Source organism: Rana temporaria, chromosome 4 (genome assembly GCF_905171775.1).
Source record: "Rana temporaria chromosome 4, aRanTem1.1, whole genome shotgun sequence".
In the NCBI taxonomy this organism is placed as follows: domain Eukaryota; kingdom Metazoa; phylum Chordata; class Amphibia; order Anura; family Ranidae; genus Rana; species Rana temporaria.
The window spans coordinates 373,588,244-373,605,654 of record NC_053492.1 but is presented as its reverse complement, the minus strand read 5'-3'; the positions used below and the strand labels follow the sequence as shown (position 1 = coordinate 373,605,654).

The window sequence follows — 17,411 nt, the reverse complement described above, 5'->3', positions numbered from 1 at the left end:
TCCCTGTACTGGAATCGGATCGTATGGGTGTTCACACCCATGTGATCTGATTCCTATCCAAATTCACAGTCCGCACTGCAATCTGCAAACTAATCTGGGTTGTCATTAACTTTGTATTGACACCTGCAGTGGTTCGCAGAGGGCAGTGTGAACTTGCATGCGTAGAAATTGTTTCCGAGCATGCATCGGAATTGCTACAGACGATCGGATTTTCCAATAGGAATTTTTTCCGTCTGGAAATTTGAGAACCAGCTCTCAATATTTTGTTGGCGGAAATTGCGACAGCAAAAGTCCGATGGAGCCTACACACGGTCCTCCAAAAGCGCACATCTGACTTTTCTTATCGGAATTTCCAATCGTGTGTGTACGGGGCATGAGAAACTGAAAGGTAGCTGCCTATCTGGGCCTACACAATCTACACTGGCCTGTTGCAGAGGTTTAAAGGATCTTAAAGCTGACCCATGGCAAAGGCCAAATGAACCTAAAGAATCCAACCTGCCTGTGGCAAAGGCCTAAGAAAATGGTCTTTTTACAGCCACTTCCTGTCTATGCGAATGCACTGTAGCAATGGCTTTGTAGCATTTCTCAGGCCATGTTTCCTGATTGGTACAACAGTAGACCATGCTTGCATAATGTGTGTTGAAACAGCCACTTGTAGTTTTCACCAAATGGCCATTTGACAGGGTGACAATACAGGAGCATAATTGGCAGACAAGGACAGAGCATTGTTACCCTATAACAGAAAGTTACTGAGCAAGGACCTTCATGACAGCATCACCAGGTGTTATGTTAATGGATACAGCAGATTTTTAAATATTAAAATCAACTTTTTTATTGACTTAACATGAAATTGTAGTTGTCACGTTTGCATATACTTTACCATCTATGATAAGAATATCTAAAGTCTGCACATACCTTTGTTTCCCATAGCTTGTTGGCGGCACCATCGACAAACTCAATACAATAGTAGCTGCCTGACCCAGCTCTGGGTGGTGCTGGGAGGTGCCTTATGGGTACATGGAACATAGGATATATGATGGTGGTAGCTCTACCAGCACTCAGAGGTGCTATACAAGTGTACATTTACATGTCTCTACATACTAAAATAATTTCAGATGAATATGTTTTTACTTCAAATGTATTCATTATTATATTTTATTAAATAATATTTAAACATATTTTTTATTTTTTTGCAATAATTTACAAGAAATGCAGACAAAATGTACTGCAAAGGTAACCAGGTAATTGCTTATTCCTGGGTAGATTTTAAATTGATCATGTGCATGTGGAGCTAATTAAAAACAAGCCAATATTGCTTGAGTGAACAAAACATAACATCTTATTTACTCAAGAGAATGACATAGACTACCTTTATGAGTGCGTTAGTCACGTGATTCTGACAGGCTGGTGATGGCCTTTTGGCAGATAAGTTTTAATTAGAAAATTCCAAGGAGAAATGTTTGAGTTCAGAGCAGCGGAACTGAGCCAGAGTAGACACTAGGTGCTAAAAGGTCTTTCACCTTTATATTACCTCCTTATATTATATCCTGAGATGGGCTATTGGATTTTCAGTGAAACCACAACTTTTGTGACTATTGTAAGTAAACGTAATAGTAATTGTCATATTTATCTATTTTCTTGCCAAGGCTGAGAATTTATTGATTTGGTAATTATAGAAACCTGGCAACAGAAAATTTGCATGCACTCATACATTAGCAATTTCTAGCTGCTGGTATTTATTACAGTTAAAACTGTGATTTTTTTTTTGCTAAAGAAGCTGTATTGTTTATGGTGACAAGGGATTTATATTATTGCAGTCCTAAATTTATTAAGCTCTTTATTCACGCTGGGTGGTGCTGTCATATTCTTTGACTTCTACAAACAACAAATCATTTCACCATCAAGTAGCTGCTGCTGAATTAAGAGACTAGAAGAAACTTTAAATATTTCATAGTGCGCATAAAATGTGCTAGCCTTATTATGTTCTTCTTGGTGTGAAACTTTGTCTTGTTACATAAGCACCAGCAGATGATCATAAGCTACAAAGTTACATTTCAAAGAGATTTAAATGTGCAGCCATGGTATAGTTCATTATCGGTTTCTCTGTGATGAGTTTTTTAGTAATGGAACTATGCACACTGCAGGGCTTTGCTTGGTGTAGTAGTGCAGTTTTGCATAATAGCATACATTTTGATTACATTTTATAAGTATATTGTCTTTTTTTAGAATGTATGCATTTTTTGCCCTTTATAGACTCTGTTAATGTGCAAATGTGTCTCAACCAAAACAGAAAGACAATTCGTTGGCATTTTGATGTGGGTTGTGTTTTTTTATTTTATTATTTAACTGTATATTTTATATATAATTTGTATTCCAATGTATTACATAATGTTAAACACAGGGCACATTCTTGATTATGGTTGCAGGTAATTTGGCTGGGATTAAATATATACCTGTTTACAGACACCTTAATATGGTATGAAAATGCTGATTCCTACTACTATACTCGAATCATCTTGGGTGTAAGTATGAAGACTTTTTTCTAGAAATATGTTGTTAGTGATAAAATATTGTTTGGCTGGCATGTCTCCCAGTATAGCATGCAAGTGTAGCCATCCCACTGCAGTCCACAGAAAAACATTTCAGTAGATGGGAAATACCATCTTCATAGATTCCCCTCCTAACAGTGCAAACTTCCAGTGGCGAAACAAAATATTCTTAAAACAGTTGGGTAGAAAATTCTTTCACTAAATTCCATTCGTTTTCAGTTCTTAAAGCAGACTTTTTTCAGGTCATGGGATATTTTATAGACATCTGTGGGGGGGGGGGGGGGAAGATACACTATTATTTTGTTCTCTTTGTTATGAATACTTGAAACATCTTTCAAAGGAAATACATTATGATTTGGCACAATCTTTCTATAAAATAGAATGTGCTTGGCTATTTTCATCATTGTCTGCATATAAAAAAAATGAAAGGAACAATTGAATTGTTATAAAACAGCTACAAACTGATATCTCCCATGAAAAAAAATATAATTTTGATCCCAATGTTTTGTAATGAATTGTTACAATGTATGTGATATGAAAATATTAGGAAAATTATTATCTTCCTGAATAGAAGAACTAGGAATTGTATAGGAGAATTATTTTATTTCTGTTTAATGTGCTTAATAATCATGACTTACTGAAGCAAAGAATTGTAATAGACCACTGCTATGTGGATGCTTTCTACTCTGCTGGCAACTCATTCCATAAGGTCTTGAGTTTGTTATAATCTCACCTGTGCCAGCTGCTGAATATTATAGGGAACTACAGTGCAGGCATACTCACAGGTATTGGACATCATCAACTGACAAATAAAACATTTGGTTTAGTGCATTGGGAAGGTGTATGAGAAAACGTTAGTCCTTGAAAGCGCTTTGGTATCCCACTCAGTGAATCCTTACTGCTATTCTGGTTATTGTGCTGGCATGTGCCCTAGGTTCCTAATGTTTTAACCACCTCCGGTACGGGCCTTTTCTGGCACTTTTTGTTCACATGTAACAATCAGTATTTTTTGCTAGAAAATTTGTTAGAACGCTCAAATATTATATATTTTTTTAAAGCAGAGGCCCTAGAGAATAATATATATTTTTTTTAATTATTAATTTATTTAATTATTTTTTTTTATCACTTTTATTGCTGTCACAAGGAAGGTAAACATCCTTGTGACAGCAATAGGCATGTGACAGTTACTCAGAGATCTGGAGTCTATAATGCCTCGTACACATGCTCGGGATTTCTGACGGGAAAAGGTCAGTCTGGAATCCCGACGGGGAAAAGGAAAGCCAGTTTTTTTTTGCCGGTGGTTTTTGGCAGTTTTCCCGTCGGAAAAACTGCGAGGGAACATACACGGCTGGAATTCCCGGGCAAAAGCTCTCATCGCAGTTTTCCCGTCGGAAATCCCGGCCGTGTGTATGGGGCATAAGACCCCAAATCCCTCCTCTGCACCAAGATCTGTGTTTTTTAATGCTTTCGATTTTTTAAAACTGGAGCAGCTAGTTTCCGAGTAAACTTTTACTAATACAAACAACCAATCAAAGCCGATCCCACCGGCTGGTCGCTCAGGTCTCCCATTGGGACGGAAGAGCCAGAGAGAGCTGGGGAATGTGTGCGGGAGGGTGAGGACTTCTAATAAACCGATACGATTGCTATTACAAGAGAGCCGATCAGTGACTCTAAAAAATGATACCGGTTGATGCCTACAGCTGCAGGCATCTTCCCGGTACAACCACCAAAAGTCCAGCGACGTATGGGTACGTCACTGGATGGGAAGTGGTTAATATCTGCCTTCCGCTTTGATGCTCTGTCTGTCTTCCCCTGTTCATGGGCTTTGTATAAAGCAGGGGTCTTAAACTGGTGGCCCTCCAGGTGTTTTTTTTTTTTTTTGTTATTTTTTTTTTGTTCACGTCAGACTCTGCTCACATATAGCCGAGAGGCTAGCACACGGTTCGCCCGCCCTTAGCGTCTCTCTTGCGGCTTCGCATCATTCGTGGATTTTTTTTTTCCTTTTTATATGTTTAAGCTCTTTTTTTTTTTTTTTTAACATTACGGATTTAACATTTTTAAACTATTAAGTTAATCTTTTCCCGCTTAACAAGTCTAACTGCATTCCTTGCTAGCATAGCATAATTAATCCCCCCCCTTTTTTTTTTTTTTTTTTCCTTCCCCCCCCCCTCCTCCCCCCCCCCCCAGATCTGTGTGCCATGCAATCTTCTTTATGGTTTCTCAGCTATCTGCTTCTGTCATTCCCTGGGCGAACTTTTCTGAGGATTCAAACACCTTCCATTTTCCCAAACCACCCTGTATTTGTCCTCTTCTCCTATCTCTCTGCAGGCAAGATACTCCATCTCTTCTATATATTCCACCCTTTCTATCCACTCTTTAATTGATGGCCTCTTTGGGTGTAGCCAATTTTTGGGGATCAGAGCCTTAGCTGCATTTAACAACACTGGGACCAGAGTTGTTCCATATTGTTTTTTTGTTTTTTCAGTTCCGTGAAACAAACAGGGCAGCGGGCTACATAGAATCGTCTCCCCTGTTATTTCTACAATATATTTCAGGATTTCTTTCCAATATTCCTGCATTCTCGGGCAGTCCCACCATATATGTAGCGTTGTTCCTTTTTATTTACAGTTTCTCCAACATAGCTCTGAGTTTCTTGGGTGAATCTTACTCATTCTTGATGGGGTCAGGTGCCATCGCACCATACATTTATAGTTTGCTTCTATGGTGGTAATGTCCGCGGCATGGTTATATACTGCACCTATCATTTGTGTTTTATCAATTTTTTTACCAATATCGCTTTCCCATTTTTCTAAAAAGGGCAATGCTTCCTGGGTCTCGAGTTCTGTTAATATCCCGTATACCTTTGATATACCGTGTATCAGGGGCTTGTCCATGCTGCATATTTTTTCTATTGGGTATAGTATCTTATCTTCCCTAATTGGTTGTGGTAGTGTGCTCACAAAGTGTTTTAACTGCAAATACTCCCATTCGCTCATGCTTTGTTCCCATTCCCCTATTTTTATCTCTTGTCTTAGTTTAATTTTTCCCCGTGTAACAATATCTTTTAATTTTTTCTCCCCTAGGTGCTTTCCAAAACGTGTTCCATTACCTGGTGGAAAAAAATTTGTGCCTGCTAATGGGATTAATGGAGAGTTATACTCCCATTTTTCCCGTCTAAATATTGTGTCCCATATCCTAAATACGTTCCTTGTTATGTTATGTGTGTTCGTGCTCAATTCCCTCATTTTCGGTGGTATCCATACATTTCTATTTAATAGTGTCCTACTTAATATTTCTTCCATACGTACCCATTTTTTTTTTGTGTGTGCATTTGTCCATTCTACCAACCTGGCTAAGTTTACAGCAAAATAATATCTTTTTATATCGGGGAGCCCCAACCCCCCTCCTTTTTTTTTCATGCTCAACAATGAATAGCTTAATCTAGCCTTTTTGCCTGCCCATATATATTTAAAAATTACTGTTTTAATTACTTTAACCTCCCTGGTGGTATGATTCTGTCAGAAAAAACATGCTAAAAGCGGTACCATTATTTGCAAGGAAATTTGGCGTTTTATATTGTAGGTCTGTAATTTTTAGAAATAACTCACTTAAATCTGACCAAACAAGATTCTAATAGGCATCCCAGGTATGACATTTTTTTAAAAACAAAATTATAAATTATAATATAATAAATAATTATAAATAATTATAACAAATAATAATATAATTATAATAAAAATTATTCAATAATGTAATCAAATCAAAATCACTGAAATTTGCTCAGTTGCAGAATTGTTGCTGTCATTATTTTTTTTTTTTTATGACGAATTTCCCCACAAATCGCTATCGCACAATTCTGCAAGTGATTATAATTTATTATCGCTGTTTTTTAGCTGATCTAAAACTATTTTTGACATAAAGGGACACTTTTGGTTGCTATGGACAATCTACAGTTTGCAGGGAGAAAGAAACGTTTTTATTATAAAATGACATGCATGACACAGGACAGACCACTAGGGACAAGGGGTGTGTGTTTTTTTTACATACAGTACTGTAATCTATAAGATTACAGTATACTGTATGTAATGTGTTTGTTTACTTTTTTGAATTTGGCGCCGTTCTCCGTCCCCGTGCGTCGTAACGTCGCAGGGAACGGAGATCGGCGTCACACGGAGGCACTGTGTGAATCGAGCGAGGTCCCACTCGCTCACACAGCGCGGTGGCATCGCTGGATCCAGGGACAAGGTAAGTAACTTGTGCCTGTGGATCTAGCGAGGCAAGCCCGAGTCTGACTCGGGGTTTCCGCTCGCAGCAGGAAAATCTAACCCCGAGTCAGACTCGGGAAGACCGCCAGGCAGGTTAAAGAAGCTTTGCGGTATTTTTATTGGGAGCATTTGAAGTTTGTATGTTATCTTCGGTAATATCATCATTTTAAACGCATTAATCTTACCTATCTAGGAAATATGTTTTTTTGCTAGGTTTTTCAGGTCTTGGTTAATGTCGTTAATTAAGGGGACAAAGTTGGCCGAGTAGAGTTTTTCAACTGTAGGTGTAATTTTTATACCCAAGTACGTAATAGCTTCTTTTTCCCATGTAAATGGAAACTCTTTCTGTAGTTCTTCTGCTTCTTTTTTTTCTATCCCCAGATTCAAGATTACTGTTTTTATCGGGTTTATTTTAAAGTTTGAAAGTTCACCATATCTTTTTATTTCCTTTATGACATTAGGGAGAGAGACTCTAGGTTTGGTCAGATATAGGAGTATGTCATCCGCATACGCCGCCACCTTGTATTTTTCATCTCCCACTCTCACCCCTCCTATCCCCGGGTTTTCCCGGATTTTTGCTAACAACGGTTCCAAAGCTATTACATATAGGAGAGGTGAGAGCGGGCACCCCTGTCTGGTTCCGTTTTCCATGTTGAACACAGATGACACACTCCCATTGACCTTCACCCTTGCCGTCGGGTGGCTATACAGGTTCTTTACCCATTTCATGAACCTTGGTCCCAGGCCTATATTTTGTAAAGTTTCCATCATAAACCCCCAGTCGACTCTGTCAAATGCTTTTTCGGCATCTAAGGACATGAGTACGACTGGGGGTTTCTTTTTTGGATCTCGTTGTAACAGTAACAGGGTCCTTATACTATTATCTCTTCCTTCTCTGCCTGCTACAAAGCCCGCCTGATCTGAGTTTATTAATTGCGGCATTAAACTTTTTATCCTAGTTGCTAATATTTTCGCGTATACTTTCAGGTCTGCGTTTAACAATGCTATTGGACGATAGCTGGAACACAACGTTCCATCTTTTCCCGTTTTAGGGATAATAGAAATATTTGCCAATAGAGATTCTTTTCTTATTTCCTCTTCCTCTCCTATTTTGTTAAAATAGTTACACATCTCTGGGACCAAGAGTTCTCTAAATGTTTTGTAATATGGAGGGCGTGGCTAGCCAGCGAGCTGAATGGACGGCTGATCCCTCAGCTCCCGCACGGACCGGAGATTTGACCCGCTAACGGCACTGTCCCGAGCACAGAAATGCACCACCAAGACCCCCACACGGGGGGGAACCAACCAGGAACCTCCCGCAAGAGAAAGGAGTACCGGGCCCCTAGGAAGCTGACCGACTTCTTCTCCTCAGCGCCCGGCGGCCATATCCAAGATGGCGCCCGCGACCGCTCTCCGCGCGGCGAGCGGGCATATACTGACCTGCCTGATGAGGAGGACGTGTTCACCCAGCCACACAACGCATCCCCGGATCCCTCCACTGCTCTTGGACCTCCGTCCAACTCCAACAGCCCGGCGAAGGCGCGGATGCGGCTCGACTCAGGCATACAGGCCTCTGAGGTAAGGCCTGCCCAGGACTCGCTCCCCTCACTACTCCCCGCACCATCCCCTATTGCGGCCTTCCCCACGTCAGGCCAGCCTGTCGTGGACACACAGCTGAAAGAAATGCTTACCTCCCTGCATAGTTCACTGCACAGTGACATTTCCTCTATGTTTGCTGCCTTTAAGCTGGAGATGGGATACATAGGCAACAGGATGGGGCATATTGAAAGTCAGATGAGCGCCATGACAGGCACAGTAAACGACCTAGTGGATGCCCACGACCATGTCAGAGATGAGCAACAGTGGGTACGGGCCAAAATGGCAGACCTCGAAGACAGGTCGAGACGTAATAACGTCAAAATTCGCGGTATACCCGAATCGGTCACCCCGGCAGATCTAAATACCTATGCTAGGGAAATGATTTCCACCTTATTGCCTGACCTTCCACCTGTGGAAACAATAATAGACCGCATACACCGCCTGCCAAAACCCCCCCACCTACCGGCAGAAGTCCCCCGCGATACACTAATGAAAATACATTTTTTCCATACCAAGGACATGCTCCTATCCAAAAACAGACGTCTGGACCGCCTACCGCCACCATACTCCAAACTGCAACTCTATGCGGACATTTCCCAATACACTAGGCAACAACGCCGGCAGCTACAGACCATCACCAAGCCGCTTATCAATCATAAAATACCCTACCAATGGGGGTTCCCGACCAAACTACTAGTGACCAAAAATGGAGTGAAACATGCCATACACACAGTGGAGGAGGGAATACGCTTGCTTACAAAATGGAAGGTTATCCCGGACGGGATACCACCACCCCACGCACTCACTGCAGGAAACCAACTGCCTCCCATGAAAGGCCCGCACTCCGGTGGGATCAAATGACCATGTTACAGGGATGCTATGTCTTTACTTTCACTAAGCACTCCGGTCCGGTGCCTGCTCGTTGCACCTAGTTACAAACTTTTACCCTCCAGCTCCGCTCAGTGGTTCTGCTGATATACCACTGATCCTTCTTGGTACTTACTGCTCCTTCCCCTCATTTCCTTACCTGATTCCATTGCATATCCGTTTTATTGCATTAACTGTTATCCTCTTCTTCCCCCCACCTATCCCGTTCCGGAAGAGCACCTCTCTACCACTACATAGCCTCCACTGAAGAACCTACCGTCGTACCCTCCAGAACCTCAGGACTCGCGAGCTCATTCCAGGCACTGATCCAGAGCCACACGAACTGTGAGTACTACCTCTTTCATCTACGCACCACACCCTTTTGCCTCCACGATGCCGAAATTCCTATCCCTAAATGTAAAAGGCCTGAACCACCCGGCCAAAAGGGCATCTCTATGGAAAACAGCCCAAGACTCCAAATGTGATATTCTCTGTGTACAGGAAACGCACTTTCAACTCACTGCTGAACCAAAATGCACGAACAAGAACTTTCCCACCATACTCAAAGCCTCGGGACCTGACAAAAAAAATGGCATACTGATGGCCTTCAGGTCCACGGTATCTCTAGTCATGCACAATACTCTCACCGATCCCAATGGTAGATTCTTAGCACTAGACTGCTCTCTGAATGGCGCCAGGCACACCATTGTGTCGGTGTACGCACCAAACAAAGGCCAAATTCGCTTCTTAACCAAGCTGATGAAAAAAATAGACCGCTTTAAACAAGGCCGCATGGTCATATGCGGCGACTTCAACATCGTACCAGACAATTCAATCGACGCCTCTTCCAGGCTTAACAGAACGGCATCGCCTATGGGCACTTTCATACGCTCACATGACCTGTACGATGTATGGCGTTGCCACCACACCACCGAAAGAGACTATTCTTTTTTCTCTCCCTGCCATAACTCCTACACTCGAATTGACTACTTTTTAGTTGACAAGTGGACCCTGCCCACGGTCTCAGCATCTGAGATAGGTACCATCACGTGGTCAGACCACGCACCTATAACCCTGACTACAAATGACTCTCCATCTGCCTCTGCAACGAGAATCTGGAGGGCTAATTCAGCTCTCATGAACTCTCCGCTTTATTCAGATTATATCAAGACGAGTTTAGAAGAATTTTTTGAATTGAATACTGGTTCTGTTACCGATAATTCTGTATTATGGAATGCCCATAAGGCATTCATACGAGGGATTCTCATCCAGATTGGAGCTAGAGAGAGGAGGAGGAGAACACAGCGTCTAAATTCCCTGACAGCAGAAATCAAATCACTAGAAAACTTAAACCAAACCCAACCTGACAGGGCCCTCAAACATAAATTAGGTCTCCTTAGACAGGAGCTGAGGTCCCATCTCTTAGACTCCTATGAGAAAGCCCACACACGTTTCGGGGCTAAACACTACTCCACGGGCAACAAAGCCGGTAAAGCCATGGCTGCTAGGATCAAAGGGCATTATGCCAAAACCAAAATCGCCCACTTATATCACCCTGCCTCCAAACAAAAACTAGTAGACCCCTCGGCCATCGCCGAGGCTTTCCGCCACTATTATAATACCCTCTATAACCTGAAAGAAGATTCCTCTGCACCGCAGCCCTCCCCCCAAGACATTTCAACATTCCTAGAACACATTAACCTTCCCAGATTATCCAGCGACCAGCTCTCGACATTGAATACCCCGTTTACTCCTCCAGAACTTCTGGAAACCATTTCGAAACTACCCTCTAACAAGTCCCCGGGCCCAGATGGACTCACTAGTGAGTACTACAAACTCTTTGGACAAACACTAGCACCCTTCCTCTCGAATGTCTGCAACGACGCTGCCTCGTCCTCCTCTCTCCCTCCTGAAATGCTATCCGCCTTGATTATTACACTACCGAAGCCAGGCAAGGAACCCACCCAAGCGCAGAACTTTCGCCCGATATCATTGCTCAATATAGATACCAAGATTTATGCCAAACTCATAGCCAACCGGCTGATTAACTTGATGCCCCTGCTCATTCATAAGGACCAATCGGGTTTCACGAAGGGGAGGCAAACATATGACGCTACCCGCAGGATTCTCAACATCATACATGGTGCTGGATCCACCCGAACGCCTTCTCTGCTCCTTTCTTTGGATGCAGAGAAGGCGTTCGACAGAGTCCATTGGGACTATATGAAAGCGACTCTCATTAAATTCGGATTTCGGGGCCACATACTGTCGGCCATATTGGCACTATACTCTTCCCCCTCGGCCCAAGTATATACCTCGGAGATGCTTTCACAACCATTCTCCATAACCAATGGCACCCGCCAAGGCTGCCCTTTATCCCCGCTCATTTTCAACCTGATCATGGAACCGCTCGCGGAACATGTCAGATCCCACCCCGGTATAGCAGGCTTCCGGTTCGGCGTCAAAGACCACAAAATCAATTTATTCGCGGACGACGTGATACTAATGATCACAGACCCAATATCCTCCCTGGCTTCGGTACAACTGCTGCTGCAGAAATTTAGTGCTGTTTCGTATTACAAGGTAAATGAACAAAAATCTCATATTCTAGACCTGGGCTTGGACGCAATTACTAGTAACATACTCAGACACAAATATCCTTACTCCTGGGCGGAGGATGGCATAACATACCTGGGTGTAACACTTTACAAGTCACTAAAAGATACCACAAAGCATAACTACACTTCCATTAAACAAATGTTGATCAAAGAAACTAACAACCTCTCAAAATACGAAGTCTCATAGACAGGCCGCCTTGCGGCATTCAAAATGATGCTGCTCCCCAGGTTGTTGTACATCTTCCGCACGTTGCCCGTGCCTCTCACACGCTCATATCTCAACTCTTTGCAGTCCATCTTAACACAATTTGTATGGCAAGGGAAAAAATCCCGATGTGGCCATTCTAAACTCATCAAACACAGGTCAGTGGGAGGAATGGGCCACGTAGATATCAGAGACTACTATCTAGCCTCGATCCTCTCCCAAATGAGGGACTGGTTCTCCTCTTCGCCATCTACACTATGGGGAGATATAGAAAACACCGCGACACCGGGACCCAACCTAGCCAGATGGATGTTTAGCATGACCACAAAAAATACACCATTGACACTCTATTCGCCCACCGTTCAAGCCTCTGTTAAGGCATGGAGAATCCTTCACAACACCCGATGGACGAACCGTCCGACCAAGCCAATACCGGTCCCACTAGAAACATTAGAACTGCTATCACCTGACCTGACTATCCCGACTTGGCTTGCAGACCAAGTAAACTCTACATCTGACTTACGCTCCCTTGTGGCTACCACTTCCTTTCTACAACTACAACAAAGGTTCCTCGCTCCCACCAGGGACTATTTCACATATTATAGAATACAAAAGTGCCTAGCGGCAAACCCCTCCATAGAAGGCTCGTTACCGATTCACATCTGGAACTACTTCCTCAACGACGTTAGTAAACCGAGGGGTACCTCCATACTATACTCCACCTTCCAAGATAAGACCTTGTTCCAAAAAACTAAACCCCTGGATGATTGGGAAACTGATGTCCAATCTCTTTTTACTGAGGAGCAGTGGCAAATAGCAATTAAGTCCGTTTATAAATACACATCTTGCACCTCCCTGTGGGAACTAACCCAAAAAATAGTAATGAGATGGTACATGACACCACATAGGATAGCCAAATGTTACACACATGCCTCTGACATGTGCTGGAGAGAGTGTGGCATACCGGGTACTCTCCTACACATCTTTTGGACATGTCCACTCATACGGCCACTCTGGTCAGCAGTTGAGACGACCTTGCAGGACATCTTTCGCTTCCCCATACTTCTATCTCCACACCTAGCTGTCCTCAATCTGACTATCGAAGACCTACCACCGACACACCGACTAGTGACCACGCACGTTTTCTTAGCGACGAAACTACTGATTGCTAGGAAATGGAAAACAAACGATACCCCCACACTCACGGAAGTCATTAACCTAGTACAGACACACTACACATACGAAACAGTTCTAGCTCGGGGGAAACCCACTTACTCTAAATTGCTCGCCCTATGGAAGCCTTGGAATATCTGGTACACAAACACATACGCTAAGTAATACACCTTTGATCTAAAATACAATCCTCACTGGTGCTCTTCCTCCCCTTCCCCCCCCTTCCTCCCCGCACCCCTTGCCATGATCGCACCTACCCCCTATTTCCCCTACCCCCCTCCCCCTCTGTATTATGCTTTTAAAGTTATGCATATTGTGTTAACACCAAGACCCTCCCTCTTGGAGTGGCCTTTTGTTCTTTCCGATGTTACTATAATACTAGAGTTATACTAAATCAAATTTGATGCACCTTAGCATGCTCATAGTACTTGCCTAATATTCATCATAGATATGCTGTCATTCTTCTCTATGACATGTTCTACTCTTGTTATTGTACGAATATATTGTAATCTGAAAACCACAATAAAAACTATTTGAATATAAATGTTTTGTAATATTTGATCGGCAAGCCATCGGGGCCTGGGCTCTTCCCACACGGTGTTTCCCGGAAGGCTCTGTATACCTCTTCTTGAGTTATTGGGGCCTCTAAGGATTCAATGTCATTTTGGGAAATTTTAGGTAGTTTCACTTCTTCTAAGTATTCCCTGATTTTCCTTTTTCTCATCTTTTCTTGCTCTTGGGTTTCCTTGGTTCTTATTGAATATAATGAACTATAAAAAGTCCGGAAGGATTCCGCTATTTCAGACGTCTTATATTTCATAAGGCCGTCTTGATTTTTTATTTTTTCGATGTAGTTTTTTTTTTTTTTTCCCTAGATATTCTGGCTAAATGTTTCCCTGGTTTGTTCCCCCATTTGTACCTCTCCTTTCTAACATTTTTGAATATGTCTCTTGTTTCAACCTTCATCAGATCTCTAAGCTGGGTCCTCTTTACAATAATTTCTTGATATATTTCATTTTCTCCTCGCTCTTTATGCATTTGCTCCAGTTCAAATAGCTCAGTTGTTAATTTTTTCATGTTTAATTTCCTTATCTTTTTTTTCCCTGCTCCTATTGAGATTAGTTTCCCTCTGATGTATGCCTTATGGGCCTCCCATACGGTAGCTACCCTTACTTCAGGTGTATTATTAAGGGTGAAATATTGATCCAAATCCGTTCTCACTGTGTTGTTTACCTCTATATCCTCTATAAGTTCTTCATTTAAGTTCCATGATCCTTTTCTTTGCTCTATTTCTTTGAATCTAATTTCCACTATTACAGGAGCGTGATCTGAGATTGTAGATACACCTATTGAAGTTTTAACTACCTCTTCCAATAACTCGTGGTCTACCATTATATAGTCCAGTCTTGAGTATGTTCCGTGCACGGAAGAATAATAGGTATAGTCTCTTTTATTTGGATATGTAATCCTCCAAGGATCTATTAAACAGTAGCTATGCATTTTTTTTCTTAATATTCTAAGCTGTTTAATATTTCGCCTCTGAGCCCCGGATGTGCTATCCAGTTGATAGTCCATTGAGAGATTGAAGTCTCCTGCTAGTATTACATGTCCTAATTTAAAGTCCATTAAAGCATTCAAAATCCCCCTCAGATATTTATGTGGTTGACTGTTTGGGCAGTATATATTTGCTAACATGTATTTTTTCCCTTGGAGTACTCCTTTTAGGAACAAATAACGACCATCCGGGTCTACCTTCCTATCTTCTACTGTAAAAGAGATATTCTTCCCTATTCCTATGGCGACCCCCTTAGCTCTCTTCTTTGGGGAGTCCCCATAGTACCAAATGGGAACTGCCCGAGAATACAATCTAACATTAGAATCCAACGTTATGTGTGTCTCTTGCAGGAAAACTATTTCAGCGGAATACCTTTCAACTTCTCTTAGTACCATATGCCTTTTTTCAGGACAACTGAGACCTCTTACATTGTATGTTAAGAAATTTATGTTTGTCATATTTTTTTTTTATTTTTTTTCCCACTTTCTTGGGTATATATGTTCTTTCCTGCTGCATGACACACAGATCTGAATCCCTTTCCCCCCCCCCTCCCTAATCCTCCCCTCTCCCTTCCCGCCCAAACTCCTCCTCCCCCTCACTTCTCCCTCCCCCTCCCCTCCACTTGTACCTTGCCCCCTTGTTCTTCATTTGGGGCTTTCTCCTCCCCTCCCCCTCCCCCCCAATCGATCCCTGACCTTCTGGTCATTTTTAGAGCTTTTTCTATTTGGCGCTCCTGGCGCTCTTTTGCTCCTCCGGCTGAGGTGGAGTTCTATTTTAGCCCGGTCTCCTATCCCCCTATACTGGGGAACTGGTGAAGAAGCACTCTCTGGGTCTCCCCTCTCCCTGGTCCCACTCCGATAGCTTACTATATTGACCCTCCCCATCTCCCTCCCGCCCACAACCCCCCCCCCCACCATTCCCCCCCTCCCCGGCCGGTCAACACTAATAATTTTTTGGTATTGGGATGCCTAAACTATGACAAAATTCTGGTGTTTCCTCCATAAACCTCAGTCTTGCCGAAACACCATTTTTCCTGCCTATTAGGCACGCTGGAAATCCCCAATTATACTGAATATCATGCTCCTGCAGAACACCTAGCAATGGTTTTAAGCTTCTTCTTCGTTTTAACGTCTCTTGTGACAGATCTTGATAAATTTGAATATTATGTTGATCATATTCTAACGGCGACTTCCCTCTCAATTTTCTCCATAGCTGGTTTTTCTCTTCCCAACTTTCAAAACGCACAATTATGTCCCTTGGGTAGTCCTGTGCTCTCTCCCTAGGACGTCTTATCGTGTGTGCTCGTTCTATTCTGAGCGGGGAAGTTGTTTCTCTCTCTAATATTGGATTACAGATTTTTCTTATTATTTCTGGGAGGTCCTCAGCCTGTGTCGTTTCTGGGACTCCGCGTATTCTTATATTCTTCCTTCTGTCTCTGTTCTCTTGATCTTCTAATTTATACGCCTGTTCTCGTTGGTTTATTTTTAATGCTTTTATTTCATCTTCTAGTTTTTTAAGTGAGGTTACATTGTAGTCAACTTTTTTCTCCACTTCTTCCACTCTTTCCAATATATGCCCCATATTTCTCTCCATTTTTTCCATTTGCGTTTTGAGAGATCTTTCTAAAGCAGCGAACATTCCTTCCATTTCCCTTTTTGTTGGCAAAAGTGTCATATCCTGCGTTTCTTCCTTATTTCTCTGTTCTAGATCTGTTTCTTTGTCTGTTTCCCTATCTTGGTCTGTTCTGCTCTCTAGGAGTGATTCTGAGAGTATTTCTGAGTCCGCCAAGGTATTAGCTGGCCCTTTTTTCTTATCTTTTTCTGCTTGGCCTGCTCTACCAGTCGATGGTTTTTCTATGTGCTGGTTATCACCATTTGTCCCATGGGTCACAAATTTACACATCGGGCCTGGGCTTTGACTTAAACGGGGTACCTTTGGGATTGCCCCGCCTTTCACTATTTTTCCCCTTGTGGTCATCCTTGCGCCTGAGTTGTAACTACGTCACTTTAGAGAGGTTCCGAGGGAAAACCGTTTGCACTTGTGATAGGTGTGTACTGCAAAAGACAAAACTTTTTGATGTTTCTTATATCACAATCTAGAGTTGTTATAGTATTTCTACTCTTTAGCTTTGACTTGGAGCTATTCGGGGCACCCGGCTCGAGTACTGACCTCCCCTCTCCTGCCCATCTCCAGCGCCCGTATATCTCAAGGACCTCCTCCTACGGGTTTTCCTGGCTCTGTAGTCTGATTACCTGCAGTGTGTATAGTGCTTTTACCAATGCTTTTACCGTTATGTCTTTTGATGTTTCATTTATCACAGTTTAAGGTTGCTGTAATATTTCTGTTCTTTGTCTTTAGCTTTAGATAAAGGTATTCAGAACCATAGGCATGTATACTGGCCCCCCTCTTCTATCCGACTCCAGTGTCCGTCTATCAAATATAGTGCAAGAAGAGTTCCGTATGTCTTGTACACCAATTAATCCCCATAGAAAGAAAAAAAGTATCAAAAGGGGGCCACAGGAGAAACTATGAGGTTACCGACCTCCTTACAGGAACCCAAAAGGACAGTGCTGAACTCAT

At 42.4% G+C, this 17,411-nt stretch overlaps 1 protein-coding gene across 1 annotated transcript in view; it reads left to right on the top strand.

The window, feature by feature from the left end:
- The first annotated feature begins 1,342 nt into the window (after window positions 1-1,342).
- NOX3 (NADPH oxidase 3) overlaps window positions 1,343-17,411 on the top strand; it is a 57,300-nt gene continuing 41,231 nt past the window's right edge. The window contains exons 1-2 of the mRNA XM_040350970.1: window positions 1,343-1,597; window positions 2,427-2,522. Coding sequence (XP_040206904.1) covers window positions 1,553-1,597; window positions 2,427-2,522 — 141 coding nt within the window. The 5' untranslated portion in view covers window positions 1,343-1,552. The remainder of the gene's footprint in view (window positions 1,598-2,426; window positions 2,523-17,411) is intronic.